Raw genomic sequence first — 21,996 nt, 5'->3', positions numbered from 1 at the left:
CTTGCCAATCCACATCTCTCATACACCCATTCATTTCTTTCTTCATTAAATCTAGTCACACCACATGCTCTTATCAAATAGCTCATTTCCACAGCCTGGATTCTTGACCTCTGCGCCTCATTCCACTTCCAAGTTTTGGCTCTGTGGGTCAGGAATGGAAAGCCTATGCTGTCCCTTATTTTTCTCTTCATTTCCATACTTACACCTCCACTCTTCATTATTCTATTAAGAGTGGGAGATGTATAAAAGAAAGAGACAGGAGGTCAAGAGAAAGGTGCAAGAGGTGAAAAAGAGGGCAAATGAGAGTTGGGGTGAGAGAGTATCATTAAATTTTAGGGAGAATAAAAAGATGTTCTGGAAGGATGTAAATAAAGTGCGTAAGACAAGGGAGCAAATGGGAACTTCAGTGAAGGGCGCAAATGGGGAGGTGATAACAAGTAGTGGTGATATGAGAAGGAGATGGAGTGAGTATTTTGAAGGTTTGTTGAATGTGTTTGATGATAGAGTGGCAGATATAGGGTGTTTTGGTTGAGGTGGTGTGCAAAGTGAGAGGGTTAGGGAAAATGATTTGGTAAACAGAGAAGAGGTAGTAAAAGCTTTGCGGAAGATGAAAGCCGGCAAGGCAGCAGGTTTGGATGGTATTGCAGTGGAATTTATTAAAAAAGGGGGTGACTGTATTATTGACTGGTTGGTAAGGTTATTTAATGTATGTATGACTCATGAGAGAGCTTGGGAAGTGAGTCAGTTGTTGTTCGCTGATGATACAGCGCTGGTGGCTGATTCATGTGAGAAACTGCAGAAGCTGGTGACTGAGTTTGGTAAAGTGTGTGGAAGAAGAAAGTTAAGAGTAAATGTGAATAAGAGCAAGGTTATTAGGTACAGTAGGGTTGAGGGTCAAGTCAATTGGGAGGTGAGTTTGAATGGAGAAAAACTGGAGGAAGTGAAGTGTTTTAGATATCTGGGAGTGGACCTGGCAGCGGATGGAACCATGGAAGCGGAAGTGGATCATAGGGTGGGGGAGGGGGCGAAAATTCTGGGGGCCTTGAAGAATGTGTGGAAGTCGAGAACATTATCTCGGAAAGCAAAAATGGGTATGTTTGAAGGAATAGTGGTTCCAACAATGTTGTATGGTTGCGAGGCGTGGGCTATGGATAGAGTTGTGCGCAGGAGGATGGATGTGCTGGAAATGAGATGTTTGAGGACAATGTGTGGTGTGAGGTGGTTTGATCGAGTGAGTAACGTAAGGGTAAGAGAGATGTGTGGAAATAAAAAGAGCGTGGTTGAGAGAGAGGAAGAGGGTGTTTTGAAGTGGTTTGGGCACATGGAGAGAATGAGTGAGGAAAGATTGACCAAGAGGATATATGTGTCGGAGGTGGAGGGAACGAGGAGAAGAGGGAGACCAAATTGGAGGTGGAAAGATGGAGTGAAAAAGATTTTGTGTGATCGGGGCCTGAACATGCAGGAGGGTGAAAGGAGGGCAAGGAATAGAGTGAATTGGAGCGATGTGGTATACCGGGGTGGACGTGCTGTCAGTGGATTGAATCAAGGCATGTGAAGCGTCTGGGGTAAACCATGGAAAGCTGTGTAGGTATGTATATTTGCGTGTGTGGACGTATGTATATACATGTGTATGGGGGGGGGGGGGTTGGGCCATTTCTTTCGTCTGTTTCCTTGCGCTACCTCGCAAACGCGGGAGACAGCGACAAAGTATAATAAAAAAAAAAAATGACTCATGTTGAGGTGCCTGAGGATTGGCGGAATGCGTGCATAGTGCCATTGTACAAAGGCAAAGGGGATAAGAGTGAGTGCTCAAATTACAGAGGTATAAGTTTGTTGAGTATTCCTGGTAAATTATATGGGAGGGTATTGATTGAGAGGGTGAAGGCATGTACAGAGCATCAGATTGGGGAAGAGCAGTGTGGTTTCAGAAGTGGTAGAGGATGTGTGGATCAGGTGTTTGCTTTGAAGAATGTATGTGAGAAATACTTAGAAAAGCAAATGGATTTGTATGTAGCATTTATGGATCTGGAGAAGGTATATGATAGAGTTGATAGAGATGCTCTATGGAATTAAGAATATATGGTGTGGGAGGCAAGTTGTTAGAAGCAGTGAAAAGTTTTTATCGAGGATGTAAGGCATGTGTACGTGTAGGAAGAGAGGAAAGTGACTGGTTCTCAGTGAATGTAGGTTTGCGGCAGGGGTGTGTGATGTCTCCATGGTTCTTTAATTTGTTTATGGATGGGGTTGTTAGGGAGGTCAATGCAAGAGTTTTGGAAAGAGGGGCAAGTATGAAGTCTGTTGGGGATGAGAGAGCTTGGGAAGTGAGTCAGTTGTTGTTCGCTGATGATACAGCGCTGGTGGCTGATTCATGTGAGAAACTGCAGAAGCTGGTGACTGAGTTTGGTAAAGTGTGTGAAAGAAGAAAGTTAAGAGTAAATGTGAATAAGAGCAAGGTCATTAGGTACAGTAGGGTTGAGGGTCAAGTCAATTGGGAGGTAGGTTTGAATGGAGAAAAACTGGAGGAAGTAAAGTGTTTTAGATATCTGGGAGTGGATCTGGCAGCGGATGGAACCATGGAAGCGGAAGTGGATCATCAGGTGGGGGAGGGGGCGAAAATCCTGGGAGCCTTGAAGAATGTGTGGAAGTTGAGAACATTATCTCGGAAAGCAAAAATGGGTATGTTTGAAGGAATAGTGGTTCCAACAATGTTGTATGGTTGCGAGGCATGGGCTATGGATAGAGTTGTGTGCAGGAGGATGGATGTGCTGGAAATGAGATGTTTGAGGACAATGTGTGGTGTGAGGTGGTTTGATTGAGTAAGTAACGTAAGGGTAAGAGAGATGGGTGGAAATAAAAAGAGCGTGGTTGAGAGAGCAGAAGAGGGTGTTTTGAAATGGTTTGGGCACATGGAGAGAATAAGTGAGGAAAGATTGACCTAGAGGATATATGTGTCGGAGGTGGAGGGAACGAGGAGAAGTGGGAGACCAAATTGGAGGTGGAAAGATGAAGTGAAAAAGATTTTGTGTGATCGGGGCCTGAACATGCAGGAGGGTGAAAGGAGGGCAAGGAATACAGTAAATTGGATCGATGTGGTATACCGAGGTTGACGTGCTGTCAGTGGATTGAATCAGGGCATGTGAAGCGTCTGGGGTAAACCATGGAAAGCTGTGTAGGTATGTATATTTGCGTGTGTGGACGTATGTATATACATGTGTATGGGGGTGGGCTTGGGCCATTTCTTTCGTCTGTTTCCTTGTGCTACCTCGCAAACACGGGAGACAGCGGGAAAAAAAAAAAAAAAAAAAAAAAAAATTAAGAGACCCAGTGACTCTCTACCCTGTACTGCTCTCTCCCTTATCTCTCCTTTCATATCATCACACTTACCCAAGACAGCTCCCAGATACTTACATTCCCACACTTCTTCCAGTCTTTTTCCCCACATATCTACAGCACAATTTAGTATACTTTCTTCTTTCACTCTACATGGTTTAACAAAATCTAGTTTCACTCTGTTTCCATTCAAACACCATTACTTTACTTTTACTTGCATTTACCTTCAATTTCAATCTCCTCAACTTACAATATCATAAAACACACTTACAACCTTCTGCATTTCCTCTTCACTCTCCACAAATAACACAGTATCATCTGCAAACAGGCTTGCCACTAGCCACCATCTCTTAATGCCACACTCTATCTCTGCACCCCTTTTCCCTAATTTTACTTGAATTGTTAAGTTCTATATCTGAAAACAGTGCCAACACATTCATAAAAATAATATCTGTTATGCTGCTCCCTCTCGCTGGTCTCTGAATGAATCACATCAATCAATTAGGTTTTGGACCTGTTCTCTTTCATCTTTTAATTCATTTTTTATTTCTGATATATTTGAATCCACAACTGTAATCTACTCCTTCTTTCTACATTCAATAAAACAGGAGTTAAAAGTCACCAACCTGTATCTATCACTGGGTCAGGTTTCTCTAATCACTTTAAAATTTCCTAAACTTTTGTTAAAGTTACTCTAATAAATGACTGAATCTATTGTAAAAGCGAAAGAAACAAAATATCCCACATAAACTATCGCAGAAAATACCCAAAAAGTTACAGTATATTGGTGTGGGAGGGTATTGAGTTGATGTGGGAGGTCCCTGGCTAGTGGCGTGGATTCTCCTTGTCTATCTAAATATGTGATGATTTTTTTGTAAGATTTTATCATACTTGATCACTTGTGCCAGGAACTGACAAAAAGGCTGCATTCACTCACATCCATTCTCTAGCTGTAATGTATAATGCACTGGAACCACAGCTCCCTATCCATAATCGGGCCCTTAAGACCTTTCCATGATTTTTCCAGCCACTTCACATGCCTTGGTTCAGCCCACTGACAGAACATTGAGCCCAGCACAACAAGTCATCCCAATTCAATCTATCCTCCTGCATTTTCAGGCCCCAATCATTCAAACTCTTTTCCACTCCAAGCTTCAATCTCGAATTAGGTCTCCCCCTTCTTTTCCCTTTCATTTCTGACACATACCTCTTTGTCAACCTCTTCTCTCATTCTATCTATCGTGTACACCATTTCAGCACACTATCTTCATCTGTCTTAAGCACACCTCTCTTTTACCCTCTTATTACTCACTCAATCAAACCACATCACATTACATGTTCTTCTCAAACATATAATTTCTAATACATCCACCCTTCTCTGCACATCATCTATACCCCATGTCTCACATACACATAAATTAGTTTGGACTACAATACCTTCAAACATCCATTTTTGCCCTCCTAGATAATGATCTTTTTTTCGACACACTTCAGTGTCCCCAGGACCTTTAAACCCACCCTCACCCCATGACACTTTCACTACTAGGTATAAAAACACTTCACTTCAAATTTTTTCATTCCAATACACAACCCAACTACCCTATTGTTATTCCTTACTTAATCTAAGACCCTAAATTTTATCATTTACTCTAAACTTCAGCCTTGCTCAAACTAATAATCTTACTTTCATCATTTACTCTGAACTTCTTACTTTCTCACACTTTTTAACACAGTCATCAACTTCTGCAGTTTCTCACTTGAACCTGACACCAGTGCTGTCATCAGCAACTGACTTGCTTCAAAGGCCCCACTCACCTCCTACAGACTGCATACTTGCCCCTCTCTCCAAGACTTGCATTCAAATCCCTCACCACCCCATCCATAAACAAATCAGTCGTGGTGACAATGCACATCCCTGCTGCAAACCAACCTTCACTTAAAACCACTCACTTTCTTCTCTTCCTACTTGTACGCATAGCTTACACCCTGGATAAAAACTTTTCACTGGTTCTAGTAGCTTTCCTCCCTCACCATACATCTGTAAGACCTTCCACAAAACATGTCAATCAACCCTATCATAAGCTTTTCTCCAGATCCATGTATGCTATATAAAAATCCTTTTGTTTCTGCAAGAATTTCTCACACATTCTTCAAAGCAAACACCTGATCCATATATCTTCAACCACTTTACAACCACAATGTTCTCTCCCCACTCTGCCTTCACCCTCTCAATCATCACTCTCCCATTTAACTTACCAGGTAACTAAACAAATGTATTCTTCTGTAGTTTGAACATTTACCTTTGTAACTCTGCTTTTACACAATAGCACTATATGGTCACCCTTTGCAAATAACCCAAATGTATTTGCATGCGACTGTCATCTTTTTGGGCTTGCCTTCGGCCAATTAGCAATTCCACTAGCCTGATGTCACTGAAACACCTCTCATCAACCCCTCAAGGTTCCACATTTCACAAATCACTGGCACCAACTAAAGGTAGTAACAGGAATTAAGTCAAAAAGGGCTGGAAGACCAAGCAAGGTGCAAAATCAGGGAAATTTTCTAACAAGACAGCTTCTTGGAGAGAGAAGTTTCATCAACTATGAAAACCAACATTACAACTCTGCAGGTTGTCCCAACAACATTAGTGCACATTCACTTGAAAGGGGGAGAGATAGAGAAAAACTTTAAAAAAATAAATCTCAAGGCCAAAACTCTGAGCAATGAACTGAATGGAAAGCAGAAACCAATTGAAGGAGAAATCCTTAGAACCCCAGTGTATATCCACAATGTCAAAAAAGTGAGGCACTTTATGGATTTGCATATCCTTTCGTGGGGCAATAAGCTACCAAGGAAGTAAATCCCTAAAGGATACTGGAATGTAAAGGTCTTAAACTAAGAGATACCACCTGAGCTCTGGGGAAATATGGCAACCAATTTCACTAGAGAGGACCAGAGAAGTCAAACTCAAATCAGGCTCCCCTTTAACTCAGTGATGAAGGTTCTGAAGGGCAACCTCAAGAGGTAACAGCAAAACTCACTGTGTTCAGTGGTGGCATGAGCTACAGAAATCTAAAAGAAAAAGCATGTTACTCCCAAGACATCAGAATCTTAACAAAAGACAAAAGGAATTTCAGGTCCATCTGTAATGAACTAGTAGAAGAAAACATCTGAAAGGTAAAATGTCTGCTTATTCCAAACATTTCTCTGTATCAAGTTTGAGAAAAAAAACATGCATAGAAACATAGAAAATCCAGAATCCAGAATTGAGGTGGTTCTCATTGTGAGGAGATCCAGAAAAAGTCCTTAGGTATTCATCAAGGTGTATGTCATTGTTGAGGGTCCTTTGACATGAAGTTGTTATCCCACTTAGGAACGCTTGCATTATTAAACTGTAAAAAACTGCCTGTCTTAGAGAAACTTTTTAAGGAAAAAAAGGGGGAAAAGATAAATTGGCAACATTAACTCTGAGCCAAAGCAACAAGACATGTTTCAACTGCTCTTCATCACTGGGAAAAACATAAATCAGAAGTAACTCACTGCTTCAGGTGGAACAGAGATCCACTTAGGTGTCACCTGAAAGATGACAATCAACTGAAAGTCTCTCCATACTGAAAACTGTTGACACTGTACTACCTGGATAAGTCATCCACCTAGACAGAGCATTCTCCCTGAAGAAAAAGCTGCCCATCTGCCAATCACTTGCATTCCTTCTCTGCAGGTATCACCCATATACCTCTTTTCCCTTTGACTAACAACTTATCATTGTCATCCCACGATTCACTACCCTTCCTCAAATGCTCACATAACACCTCCTGCATGTTACACACTTCCCTGGCATATGCAAGCAATGCTTCCCTAAATATATTCAATTCCTCTCTCATTCCCCTTATTTCATTTACAGAAAACCTCATTCTAGTGGACTTTACTACACTGGAATTCTAATGACCCTCTGGATCCCACTAGAGTGAGTAAAGGATAAAATGGATATTTCTGTGCAATCAGTGACATCACAAAATAAATCTGGGAAGGTATGGACTCAATGAACTGTGTTTAGGATGTAATGGAATAGTCTGTTAGATCTTGAGCTCAGTCCAAGATGCTTGAGGTGAGGAAAGCATGTCCCGTGTCATCTCAGTGCACTTCTGTACTTCACTAACAATGTTCTCCCTGTACACATACATGTAGTTTTACAGTGATTTACAATACTTTGATGTTGCAATACTATTCTATGAACAGTTCCTTTACACCTACAAAGATAATTGAGGTAGAGTAACTCTAAGATTTGAGAAGACATAGGTTGGTTCTTCCATACAGTCTATGATGAGTGTGCTTGTTTCCTAATAATATAGTAAACCCTCAATTTAATGGACTGATATAATGGAATTCGGATTTAACAGACACATAACAATACAGTACATTAATTAATAATAATAATTAAAAAAGAAATTATGAATCTCAAATGCCACACCATGTACATTTCATATAGCACCTGATTTTGGTAGCATGGGTTAGACTCTCTTTGTTTCAGTCTCAGTCTGCCTCAAACCACTGTGGGGTCAGGTTGTTTACAGTGTTTCTGTTATATCAGAGTTGTGACTTTATCAATTACAAAATTTTGCAATCCGTACAATTCAAAATACCATGAAGTGATTAAGTGGTGCAATGAAAGCAGGTAGTCCACCCTCAATTTATTATAAAGTATCCTTTCACAGAGGAGGGGTGGCATCACCTCTAACTTAGTCTGACTCCTGCCTCCAACTACCTGGCAAAGCTGGGCGAACGGTCCCACACTTGTACCACACACTAATCCCTACACCCCTCACGAGCTTTTGATAAAAAAAGAAAAAAAAAAAAAGAATACTGACAAGGCATACGGAACAATACACTTCCTTTACATGTGAGCAGACTATAAATGATGACAAATTTGTGTGTTCAATCTTCACAGGAGCCACTGCAAACATAATCTTGCAAGTGTGCAGGGCAGTGTCTCACACAGTGATGGTGAAGTTGCCTGAGGGTGGCTGTTGCCACAACAGGGGAAGAAGCTACTGCTGGTGGGTAGTCCCTTTGACCCATGGGTGTCATAAGGATCAGTGATACCTAGGGGCATAGGTGATGCTGGTTTCACAAAGATTGGCGGCCACTGCCATCTAGCTTCACTGACCATTATCTATGCGGCTTCACCTCCACTACCATGCCCAAACTGTCCCACATAGACAAGGGCGCACGCGGACAGCTGGAGCAGTGGAGTGGTGTCACCTAATGGGCCGCCCTGCACGTGAGCCTGGCTCTCTGCTATGGTCTGTTACCTGTTTTGCAGAACAGTTTTTCATCGATGGTTTATGAGATAATGTTGCTGGGGACTGGGAGACCATCTTGCAACTGTCTTCCTGCTGCCAGCTGTGCAGGTGACTTTCTCCCTCTCTTCATAGGGTGCTGAGATATAGGGGTATAGCCCAAGTCACTTTGCTGTTGTGCTGGTGAATTCCAACACCCATATTGCCACACAACACCATTTGGCTGCCTTTACCACTGCTTCTGTGTCTATTGGATTGGGGGTAAGTGAACTGAGGAGATGCTGGCCATAATTCCTCATTCTTTATAGAAAGCTTCCATCTCCTCGCTATCTAGATTGGTGCCCTGTCCGAAGCAATTTCCTTGGGTCTCCTGAAGGTAAGCAGTCTTGCGATAACTTGAGGTTTTCCCCATAAAGGTTTGAATCCTACTCCCTGCGCCACGTAAGAGGTACAATGAAAGCAGGTAGTCCATCCTCACTTTATTATAAAGAAGAATCCTTTCGCATGAGAGGGGTGTTATCACCTCTATCTCAGTCTGACTCCGGCCTCTAACTGCCCAGCGAACACTTACATGCTGCTGGGTGCCCAACACACAACTATCATACCACACACTAAATCCTACACTATCAGGATAGAGGAGTTAAAAGAAAGTGTGTGAACTTAAATGTGGCACAGAAACAGGTTACATTCAGTTTAATGGACTTTCGGCATTAACGGACACCCCTTCCCCTTATTAGTCTGCTAAATCAAAGGTTTACAGTAATAACAATAATCCCTGAGGCAGGGGAGAGGGAATTTTATCTAAGTCTTTCATGCATATCATATAAGCCAACTAAGAGGAAACAGAAAAAGGAGTCAGGCAAGGAATGCTCATGTTGGGGTGTCTGAATGTGTGTGGAGAGATAGGTAGTATGTTTGAGGAAAGAAACCTGGATATTCTGGCTCTATGAGTGAAATGAAGCCAAAGGGTGAAGGGAAAGAAGAATGGTTTGGAAATGTCTAAGGAGTAAAGCCTAGGGTTGGTGAGAGAACACGAGATAAAGAAGGTGTAGTACTACTCTTGAAGCAGAGTTGTGAGAGTGTGTGACAGAGTGCGAGAGAGTAAATTCTAGAGTGATGTTAAATTGAAAGTGGATGGTGAAATAGGTGATAACTGGTGCGTATGCACCAGGCCATGAGAAGAAAGATCATGAGACAAGTGTTCTGGGAATAGCTAAGTCTGTGTGTCAGCAGTTCTGGTGCATGAGACTAGGTATTACTCATAACAATTTACTACAAAGGTAAGTAATGAGGCAGTTGAAGGTACAGTTGGTGTGAATGGGGTACTCAGTGTTATGAATGGAAATGGTAAAGAGCTTGTGGATTTTTTTTTTTTTTGCTTTGTCGCTGTCTCCCGCGTTTGCGAGGTAGCGCAAGGAAACAGATGAAAGAAATGGTCCAACCCACCCCCATACACATGTATATACATACATCCACACACGCAAATATACATACCTACACAGCTTTCCATGGTTTACCCCAGACGCTTCACATGCCCTGATTCAATCTACTGACAGCACGTCAACCCTGGTATACAACATCGATCCAATTCACTCTATTCCTTGCCCTCTTTTCACCCTCCAGCATGTTCAGGCCCCGATCACACAAAATCTTTTTCACTCCATCTTTCCACCTCCAATTTGGTCTCCCACTTCTCCTCGTTCCCTCCACCTCCGACACATATATCCTCTTGGTCAATCTTTCCTCACTCATTCTCTCCATGTGCCCAAACCATTTCAAAACACCCTCCTCTGCTCTCTCAACCACGCTCTTTTTATTTCCACACATCTCTCTTACCCTTACGTTACTTACTTGATCAAACCACCTCACACCACACATTGTCCTCAAACATCTCATTTCCAGCACATCCATCCTCCTGCACACAACTCTATCCATAGCCCATGCCTCGCAACCATACAACATTGTTGGAACCACTATTCCTTCAAACATACCCATTTTTGCTTTCCGAGATAATGTTCTCAACTTCCACACATTCTTCAAGGCTCCCAGGATTTTCGCCCCCTCCCCCACCCTATGATCCACTTCCGCTTCCATGGTTCCATTCGCTGCCAGATCCACTCCCAGATATCTAAAACACTTTACTTCCTCCAGTTTTTCTCCATTCAAACTTACCACCCAATTGACTTGACCCTCAACCCTACTGTACCTAATAACCTTGCTCTTATTCACATTTACTCTTAACTTTCTTCTTTCACACACTTTACCAAACTCAGTCACCAGCTTCTGCAGTTTCTCACATGAATCAGCCACCAGCACTGTATCACCAGCAAACAACAACTGACTCACTTCCCAAGCTCTCTCATCCCCAACAGACTTCATACTTGCCCCTCTTTCCAAAACTCTTGCATTCACCTCCCTAACAACCCCATCCATAAATAAATTAAACAACCATGGAGACATCACACAACCCTGCCGCAAACCTACATTCACTGAGAACCAATCACTTTCCTCTCTTCCTACACGTACACATGCCTTACATCCTCGATAAAAACTTTTCACTGCTTCTAACAACTTGCCTCCCACACCATATATTCTTAATACCTTCCACAGAGCATCTCTATCAACTCTATCATATGCCTTCTCCAGATCCATAAATGCTACATACAAATCCATTTGCTTTTCTAAGTATTTCTCACATACATTCTTCAAAGCAAACACCTGATCCACACATCCTCTACCACTTCTGAAACCACACTGCTCTTCCCCAATCTGATGCTCTGTACTTGCCTTCACCCGCTCAATCAATACCCTCCCATATAATTTACCAGGAATACTCAACAAACTTATACCTCTGTAATTTGAGCACTCACTCTTATCCCCTTTGCCTTTGTACAATGGCACTATGCATGCATTCCGCCAATCCTCAGGCACCTCACCATGAGTCATACATACATTAAATAACCTTACCAACCAGTCAGTAATACAGTCACCCCCTTTTTTAATAAATTCCACTGCAATACCATCCAAACCTGCTGCCTTGCCGGCTTTCATCTTCCGCAAAGCTTTTACTACCTCTTCTCTGTTTACCAAATAATTTTCCCTAACCCTCTCACTTTGCACACCACCTCGACCAAAACATCCTATATCTGCCACTCTATCATCAAACACATTCAACAAACCTTCAAAATACTCACTCTGTCTCCTTCTCACATCACCACTACTTGTTATCACCTCCCCATTTGCGCCCTTCACTGAAGTTCCCATTTGCTTCCTTGTCTTACGCACTTTATTTACCTCCTTCCAGAACATCTTTTTATTCTCCCTAAAATTTAATGATACTCTCTCACCCCAACTCTCATTTGCTCTGTACTTGCCTTCACCCGCTCAATCAATACCCTCCCATATAATTTACCAGGAATACTCAACAAACTTATACCTCTGTAATTTGAGCACTCACTCTTATCCCCTTTGCCTTTGTACAATGGCACTATGCATGCATTCCGCCAATCCTCAGGCACCTCACCATGAGTCATACATACATTAAATAACCTTACCAACCAGTCAGTAATACAGTCACCCCCTTTTTTAATAAATTCCAATGCAATACCATCCAAACCTGCTGCCTTGCCGGCTTTCATCTTCCGCAAAGCTTTTACTACCTCTTCTCTGTTTACCAAATAATTTTCCCTAACCCTCTCACTTTGCACACCACCTCGACCAAAACATCCTATATCTGCCACTCTATCATCAAACACATTCAACAAACCTTCAAAATACTCACTCCGTCTCCTTCTCACATCACCACTACTTGTTATCACCTCCCCATTTGCGCCCTTCACTGAAGTTCCCATTTGCTTCCTTGTCTTACGCACCCTATTTACCTCTTTCCAGAACATCTTTTTATTCTCCCTAAAATTTAATGATACTCTCTCACCCCAACTCTCATTTGCCCTCTTTTTCACCTCTTGCACCTTTCTCTTCACCTCCTATCTCTTTCTTTTATACATCTCCCACTCAATTGCATTTTTTCCCTGCAAAAATCGTCCAAATGCCTCTCTCTTCTCTTTCACTAATAATCTTACTTCTTCATCCCACCACTCACTACCCTTTCTAATCAACCCACCTCCCACTCTTCTCATGCCACAAGCATCTTTTGCGCAATCCATCACTGATTCCCTAAATACATCCCATTCCTCCCCCACTCCCCTTACTTCCATTGTTCTCACCTTTTTCCATTCTGTACTCAGTCTCTCCTGGTACTTCCTCACACAAGTCTCCTTCCCAAGCTCACTTACTCTCACCACTCTCTTCACCCCAACATTCACTCTTCTTTTCTGAAAACCCATACAAATCTTCACTTGTGGAATTGTGTACCGAAAAAAGGCTGGTGATTGAGAATACTTGGTTTAAAATGAGAGATATGCACAAATATACATAAGTGAGTAAGAGACATGGTCAACAGGAATCATTAGATTACATATCAATTGATAGGCATGTAAAAGGGAGATTTTTGGATGCAAATGTGCTGAGAGGGGCAGCTGGTGAGATGCTTGATAACTATCTTGTGGAAGTGAGGGTGAAGATCAATATAGGTTTTTAGAGAAAACAATGTTGGAGAGAGGAGAGTAGTAACAGTAAGTGAGCTTGGAAAGGTGACATGCATAAAGAAATACTACCACAGACTGAGTGTAGAACGGCAAAAGCTGAGAGCAAATGAAGATAGAAGAATGGGTGAGGAATGGGAGGTATTCATGGGAGCAGTAGTGACATGTGCAAGATATGCATGTGGCATGCAAAAGATGGGGGGTGGGCAGATTAGAAAGGGTAGTGAGTCGTGAGATGAAGCATAGTTGCTAGTGAGAGAAATGAGAGGCGTTTGGGAGGTACTTACTGGGAAGGAGTGCAAATGATTCAAAGATATGTAGAGAAAGTGGCAGGCGGTCAAGAGGAAGGTGCAGGGGTTCATAAAAGAGGGCAAATGAGAGTTGGGGTGAGAGAGTATCATTAAACTTTGGGGAGAATAAAAAGGTGTTTTGCAAGGAGGTAAATGGTCAGAGATAGACAAGAGAACAAATGGGAACATTGGAGAAGGGGGGGCCTAAGGGGAAGTGATAATGGGTAGTGATACAGTGAGGAGGAGATGGAGTAAGCATTTTGAAGGATTATTAAATGTGTTTGATAATAAGAGTGACAGATATAGGGTGTTTTGGTTGGAGTCCTATGTGAAGTGAGACAGTCATAGAGAGTGGTTTGGTGGAAGGGCCAGGAATGTAAGCAAGTTGTTATTCATAGCAGTGAAGAGAGACAAGTTACTTGGAGTGTGTGTTTGAAATAAGAGAACTTGAAAATGGAATGTTTTTGATACTTGGGAGTGGATATAGTATCTGAATTTATCAAATATTTGTCTAGACGAATTTTGAAGGTATTTATAGTTTTAGCACCTACTACATCTGATGGAAACTTATTCCAGTGCTCAAAACACATGTAGGAAAAGAAGCTTTTTCCCCACCTCCGTACTACATCTTTTAGCTTTGAGTATTATTCCATTTGTCCTAGTAACCGTAATTTCTTGTACTTCAAAAAGATGCTTGTGGTTCACTTTATCGACTTTTTCAGAATTTTGAACACTTGGATTAAGTCACCGTGAAGTATAAGTTTTTTAAGGAAGAAGAGGTCCAATCATTTTAGCCTCTCTTCATATGCCAGATTTCTAAAGGATAGGATCAATTTTGTTGTGCGTCTTTAAAGTTGCTCTAATTTTTCCTTGTCTTTTCTATTGTTTGGGGACCAAAATTGGACTGAATATTCAAGGTGTGGTCTTACTAGAGAATAATAAGTGTGAGAACTGTTTCTGGTGTCTTATAATCTATGTTCCTGGCTATAAAACCTAACATTTGGTTACATTTTTATTTGCTGCTTGACACTGTTTAGTGTATTTCAAATTGTTGCTAATGACAACTCCAGTCCTTTTCTTCATTTAATTTAGTTAGAGTTTCCAAGTAGTTTGTAGTCGTAACGTATATTCTTCTCTCCAAAGTGCATAACTTTACACTTGTCAACATTAAACTTCATTTGCCATCTGTCTGACCATGCTACTAGTAAGTAAAAATCTCTTCAAATCATGTTGCAGTCCCACCTGTTTACAGCTCTACCTCTTAGTTTAGCATCGTCAGCAAATTTGGAGATCTTAGATATGAAACCGAGTTCTGAGTCATTAATGAATACCATGAAAAGAATTGGGCCTAGGACCGACCCTTGTGGCACACCACTCATTTATCTTGTCAATCTAAGACTTCACCATTTAATACTACATGCTGCTTTCTTCTGGTAAGCCAGTCTCTGACCCATGAACAGAGTTCTTCACAGATTCCGTGTGCTTTGAGTTTATGTAAAAGTATCTTGAGGTACTCTATTGAAAGCCTTTTGGAAATCTAAATATACTACATCAGATGGTAATTTTTCATCCCAATTCTGATAAATAACGTTAATAAATTCCAGTAAATTCATCATGCAGGACCTTCTGTTGCAGATTCTGTGTTGACTGTCCAAAATGATTTTGTGTTCTAGAAATGAGACAATATTATCTCGTATTATTATCTCCATCATTTTACCTAACACTGATGTAAGGTTAATTGGGCGGAAGTTCAAGGCACACTTTTTGTCTCCTTTTTTATATTTAGGAGGGAACAAAGAAACGAGGGAAACCAAGTAGGATGTCAAAAGATGAAGAGAAAAATGCTTTAAAGGTTTAAGGTCTAAGGTACTATTTCTTAAATATGCAACCTATGGACAGGAGTTTGCCTGCACCACATCCTGATAATAATGATAGCTAAAAACATGAAATTCTGTATGCATAACTATGGGGACCCCAAGCGTGTGCATTAGGATATGAATTTCTAAATTTGGAGAACAAATGAGAGAGGAATGTAAAGATATAAAGGAAACATCAAAATACTGATTTCATCCCAGGCAAAGCTGAGTAATTTGGCTATCCATTACGAATCCCTTCTCCAGGGGGCTCCCTTAGATTCAAGGCTACACCACTATCAGAAGCATTGAAAGGGTGATCTCATTTAGAATGAAAAGTTCTTTGATGAGATTGTACACAAATGATATGACCTCACTGACAGTGAGCCTTCACGCTTGGTATCATCACAAGCAGACAGTGTCTGATAGTGGTGGTCTCTCTCTCTCTCTTTATTACAAAATAAAAATACAATAAGATTCTAAATGTTCCTAATTACCACTTCAGGATTATCTCTGAAGAATATTACTCCTCCTCATATAAAGCAGCTTTTCATACCTCTAACAATGTTCCTTTTCTCACTACTTCTTTCACTACAAATCTTACATTCTCTTCTCATTCTTATGCAATAAGATGAGCAATCTCATGACCAGAAGCCCAAGAAATGTTTACCCAGTTCATATCAACAATGATTTATGAGCTATGCATGTTCATCAATAACTATGATTTCACTAATTCTCACCCATACCTACCCAAAATGATTTTGGTAAAGTGCAATGTTGTTGGATCATTAAGCATTAAGAAACAAATCTTGGTTAGGATTTCGATGAATGCAGTTAACAGAATCAATGATAAAGACAAAAACCAACTTAAATGTAAAACTTACACTAGCTTCCTTAGGCTTAAGGAATCCATCATAAGCAGCTGCTGGTCCAAAGCCCGTAAGTGACTTCACTACAGCATTATGGGTGAGAGTTCTTCTACACTGCATGAACACTGAGAAAGCTAATGACTTTAACTGGTCGATATGACGGGATCGGTCGTGGGAATCACTAGCTAGCTCCAGGATACTCTCCAGTGAAATAATCTGAAAAGGATTAAAATGATCAAACCCAGTTAAGATTTGCTGGCATCCAGTGTAACCAAGAATGTCAAAGCTTGTTATGAAAAGATAGCATGTGTTACCATGCTTAATGCTGCTCAATCAAGTTTCCTCATGCCCTATCATAGTGTTAAGTGCAGCACCTTTATGTAATCTTTTAAGCATCAAATTATCCAAATAAAAGCAAAAAGACATCAAAAGGAATAATCAATTTTATGAAGACCTTCATTTTGAGTTAAATTTTTACCAAAATATCCATCCACCAATCTTTTTGTGTTACACATTATTTTTTTCTGATACAACAGTCCAAATCAAACTCAGTAAGTTTGCATCTCATGATCTTTTCCTATTCTCCATTTCTTCAATTCGTGGATTCATTTTTTTGCTCTTCATGTTCATAAAGGAAAGTATTTACTGCAGAGGAAACTATGCCAAGAGGCAGCAAAAGATGACAAATACACACTGAATGTAAATCTAACCATGTTTTCAAGCCCCAAGAACAATCTAATTCCAAAAAACTGAAACTGGCCATTTAGTGGTGGGAAAAAATCAACAAAACATCTGCAGCAATGGATTGCTAGCTTTAATAATAATGTTGAGCTGCATACTTGCAGACACTCAGACTCACACACAAATTCTAAGACCCTGATTACAAAGCTCAGTGACCTCACCACAGCATGCATCATATCTTCCCATTATGGTGTCCATACATACCATGCATGTTGATATCTTTCACAGTAAAATAAATATGACATGGGCAGATCATCTATAGGATGTACAATAATCTAACCATAACCTTCAAATGCAATATGCAATGTCAAAGTGGCCTCAATGTGGTAAGTTACACACCTTCACATAACAATTTAATAAGAAGCTTAAAATCAAAGGTCACAGTGACCTCTTATGTTATGTGACATCTACTAATGATAGTAAACATACAAATTTAGGCCTTATACGAAACTGCCCTCATTAATGCTGTTTGAACACCACCTATCAATTGGGAAATATAGATACAATCGAAGTTAGAAAGTTTGCTTTAAACCCACTGGCTGCTGATGTGCTGAACATGGTACAGTGTTTGTCATTATTAACAATGAGTGAGTTGCATACAAAAATGGGCAAGGTAAATACAGTCAAGAGTTATGAAATAACTAAGGTAAACCTTCAATTTTGAGAGACTTCAATGTATTACAATTTGGGTTCTAATGGACCCCACCTGAGTAAGTTTGGGATCTAAAAGAACTTCCATAAATGTGTGCTACATCACAATCTTAGTCCCATAAGTTATGGACCCACAAAAGTGAATATAGGATGAAATGGAACTATTTCTATTTCTCAAACATACAATGTTCTCTCTGCACAAATACACAGAGGTTTACACTGATTTACAATAGACAAGATAATTCAAAATGAAATTTCAAGATAAAAAAGACAGCTTGGTCAAACCACTGCCAGTTTGAGATAACCACCCACTTGGTCAAAACAAAGACAAACTTGGCGCATGTGCTTAATGCAATTGCAGTTTTTTAAGGTACAAATGCCTGTTGTTTGCATTAAATAAAGGCAGATAGGAAAGCTATCATTGTTGTATGTGCCTGGAGGCCCAGGAAACACCTCAGCATTGATGAAAAACTGAAAATGACTGAAGATCATGGTTGTGAGGAGAACAGCATGTGCCTCATGCAAGCCCTACTTCGCTCTAAGTGGTGACTTAGGTACTTCATGTGACCCTGGAGGTATTTCCTATTGATTCATAAAAGTCTTTGTTACTCTCTGAACACCTCCAACCTCAACGAAAATAAGTTTCCATAATGCTTACTAATATTTCATCTATTGATGTTCAAAAGAAAAATTCAGGAATAAAATTTGTTTATGGATGGGGTTGTTAGGGAGGTGAATGCAAGAGTTTTGGAAAGAGGGGCAAGTATGAAGTCTGTTGGGGATGAGAGAGCTTGGGAAGTGAGTCAGTTGTTGTTCGCTGATGATACAGCGCTGGTGGCTGATTCATGTGAGAAACTGCAGAAGCTGGTGACTGAGTTTGGTAAAGTGTGTGAAAGAAGAAAGTTAAGAGTATATGTGAATAAGAGCAAGGTTATTAGGTACAGTAGGGTTGAGGGTCAATTCAATTGGGAGGTGAGTTTGAATGGAGAAAAACTGGAGGAAGTGAAGTGTTTTAGATATCTGGGAGTGGATCTGGCAGCGGATGGAACCATGGAAGCGGAAGTGGATCATAGGGTGGGGGAGGGGGCGAAAATTCTGGGAGCCTTGAAGAATGTGTGGAAGTCGAGAACATTATCTCGGAAAGCAAAAATGGGTATGTTTGAAGGAATAGTGGTTCCAACAATGTTGTATGGTTGCGAGGCGTGGACTATGGATAGAGTTGTGCGCAGGAGGATGGGTGTGCTGGAAATGAGATGTTTGAGGACAATGTGTGGTGTGAGGTGGTTTGATCAAGTAAGTAACGTAAGGGTAAGAGAGATGTGTGGAAATAAAAAGAGCGTGGTTGAGAGAGCAGAAGAGGGTGTTTTGAAATGGTTTGGTCACATGGAGAGAATGAGTGAGGAAAGATTGACCAAGAGGATATATGTGTCGGAGGTGGAGGGAACGAGGAGAAGAGGGAGACCAAATTGGAGGTGGAAAGATGGAGTGAAAAAGATTTTGTGTGATCGGGGCCTGAACATGCAGGAGGGTGAAAGGAGGGCAAAGAATAGAGTGAATTGGAGCGATGTGGTATACCGGGGTTGACGTGCTGTCAGTGGATTGAATCAAGGCATGTGTATGGGGGTGGGTTGGGCCATTTCTTTCGTCTGTTTCCTTGCGCTACCTCGCAAACGCGGGAGACAGCGGCAAAAAAAAAAAAAAAAAAAAAAAAAAAAAAAAAAAAAAAAAAAAAGGAATTTGGCGTCTAACACACTATCCTTCCACCCTATTCATATGATAGAATGGGAATTCACTGTACTGGCTACTCGAACAATATTTCTGCGTCTAGTGACCACATTTTGTCTACTCAGGTGATCTGTGACCATCAAAAGTCCGAGAAGAGTAGTTCATATTTAACATATTCATTACTATACTTATCACCTGTTTCCCGTGTCAGTGAGGTAGTGCAAGGAAACAAACACACGAAGAATGGCCAAACCATCCACAAACACACATACATACATAAACGCCTATACATACACATTTCAATGTATAAGTACATACACATACACATAAAAACACATGTACATATTCATACTTGCTTGCTGCCTTTCTCCATTCCTGTTGCTACCCTGCCACACAGGAAATAGCATCAGCCCCCCCCGTGAGGTAGCGCCAGGAAAAGACGAAGGGCCACATTCATTCACATTGTCTCTAACTGTCATGTGTATGCAACCAAACCACGGCTCCCTCTCCACATCCACGCCCCACAGACCTTTCCATGGTTTATCCCAGATGCTTCACATGCCCTGGATCAATCCACTGACATCACGTCGACCCCGGTATACCACATTGTTCCAATTCACTCTATTCCTTGCAAGCCTTTCACCCTCCTGTATGTACATGCCCTGATCACTCAAAATCTTTTTCTACTTCATCCTTCAACCTCCAATTTGGTCTTCCACTTCTCCTTCTTCCCTCAACCTCTGACACATGTATTCTCTTTGTCAATCTTTCTTCACTCATTCTTTCCATGTGTCCAAAGCATTTCAACGCACCCTCTTCTGCTCTCTCAACCAAACTCTTTTTATTACCACCCGTCCCTGTTACCCTTTCATTACTTACTCCATCAACCCACCTCACACTACATATTGTCCTCAAACATCTCATTTCCAACACATTCACCTTCCTCTGCACAACCCTATCTATATCCCATGCCTCGCAACCATATAACGTTGTTGGAGCCACTAATCCTTCAAACATACACTTTTTTGCTCTTCAAATAACATTCTTGCCTTCCACACATTCTTCAACACTCCCAGAACCTTCGCCCCCTCCCCCACTCTATGACTCACTTCCACTTCCATGGTTCCATACACTGCTTAGTCCACTCGCACATATCTAAAATACTTAACATCATACAGTTTATCTCCATTCAAACTTAACTCCCAATCAACTTGTCCCTCAACACTAATGAACCTAATAACCTTGCTCTTATTCACATTTACTCTCAACTTTCTTCTTTCACGCACTTCACAAAACTCAGTCACCAACTTCTGCAGTTTCTCACCTGAATCAGCCATCAGTGCTGTATCACCAGCAAACAACAAGTGACTCACTTCCCAAGCCCTCTCATCCACAACAGACTACATTTTTATTTTTTTTTTTTTATTATACTTTGTCGCTGTCTCCCGCGTTTGCGAGGTAGCGCAAGGAAACAGACGAAAGAAATGGCCCAACCCCCCCCATACACATGTATATACATACGTCCACACACGCAAATATACATACCTACACAGCTTTCCATGGTTTACCCCAGACGCTTCACATGCCCTGATTCAATCCGCCGACAGCAAGTCAACCCCGGTATACCACATCGCTCCAATTCACTCTAATCCTTGCCCTCCTTTCACCCTCCTGCATGTTCAGGCCCCGATCACACAAAATCTTTTTCACTCCATCTTTCCACCTCCAATTTGGTCTCCCTCTTCTCCTCATTCCCTCCACCTCCGACACATATATCCTCTTGGTCAATCTTTCCTCACTCATTCTCTCCATGTGCCCAAACCACTTCAAAACACCCTCTTCTGCTCTCTCAACCACGCTCTTTTTATTTCCACACATCTCTCTTACCCTTACGTTACTCACTCGATCAAACCACCTCACACCACATATTGTCCTCAAACATCTCATTTCCAGCACATCCATCCTCCTGCGCACAACTCTATCCATAGCCCACGCCTCGCAACCATACAACATTGTTGGAACCACTATTCCTTCAAACATACCCATTTTTGCTTTCCGAGATAATGTTCTCGACTTCCACACATTCTTCAAGGCCCCCAGAATTTTCGCCCCCTCCCCCCTGTATGATCCACTTCCGCTTCCATGATTCCATCCGCTGCCAGATCCACTCCCAGATATCTAAAACACTTCACTTCCTCCAGTTTTTCTCCATTCAAACTCACCTCCCAATTGACTTGACCCTCAACCCTACTGTACCTAATAACCTTGCTCTTATTCACATTTACTCTTAACTTTCTTCTTCCACACACTTTACCAAACTCAGTCACCAGCTTCTGCAGTTTCTCACATGAATCAGCCACCAGACTACATACTTGATGGAAAAAAAATATGGTACATAGATTTTACACAAATATTATATGATCATGTACAAATATAATGAAATTTACATTACATAATATTAAGACAAATCCATAATCCCTATCCCTGGGGATAGGGGAGAAAGAGTACTTCCCACACATTCCTCACGTGTCGTAGAAGGCGACTAAAGGGGACAGGAGCGGGGGGCTGGAAACCCTCCCCTCCTTGTATTTTAACTTTCTAAAAGGGGGAAACAGAAGGAAGAGTCACGCGAG

General features: G+C 41.2%; 1 protein-coding gene across 3 annotated transcripts in view; it reads right to left on the bottom strand.

Moving 5' to 3' along the window:
- Nucleotides 1-21,996, bottom strand: part of skd (mediator complex subunit skuld) — a 722,241-nt gene that overhangs the window by 77,977 nt on the left and 622,268 nt on the right. For all 3 annotated transcript variants that reach the window (XM_071664981.1, XM_071664980.1, XM_071664979.1), the window contains one exon: nt 16,262-16,462. In XM_071664981.1, coding sequence (XP_071521082.1) covers nt 16,262-16,462 — 201 coding nt within the window. The remainder of the gene's footprint in view (nt 1-16,261; nt 16,463-21,996) is intronic.

This window comes from Panulirus ornatus, chromosome 9 (assembly GCF_036320965.1).
Source record: "Panulirus ornatus isolate Po-2019 chromosome 9, ASM3632096v1, whole genome shotgun sequence".
Taxonomy (NCBI): Eukaryota; Metazoa; Arthropoda; class Malacostraca; order Decapoda; family Palinuridae; genus Panulirus; species Panulirus ornatus.
This window is presented reverse-complemented; position numbering and strand designations above follow the sequence as displayed.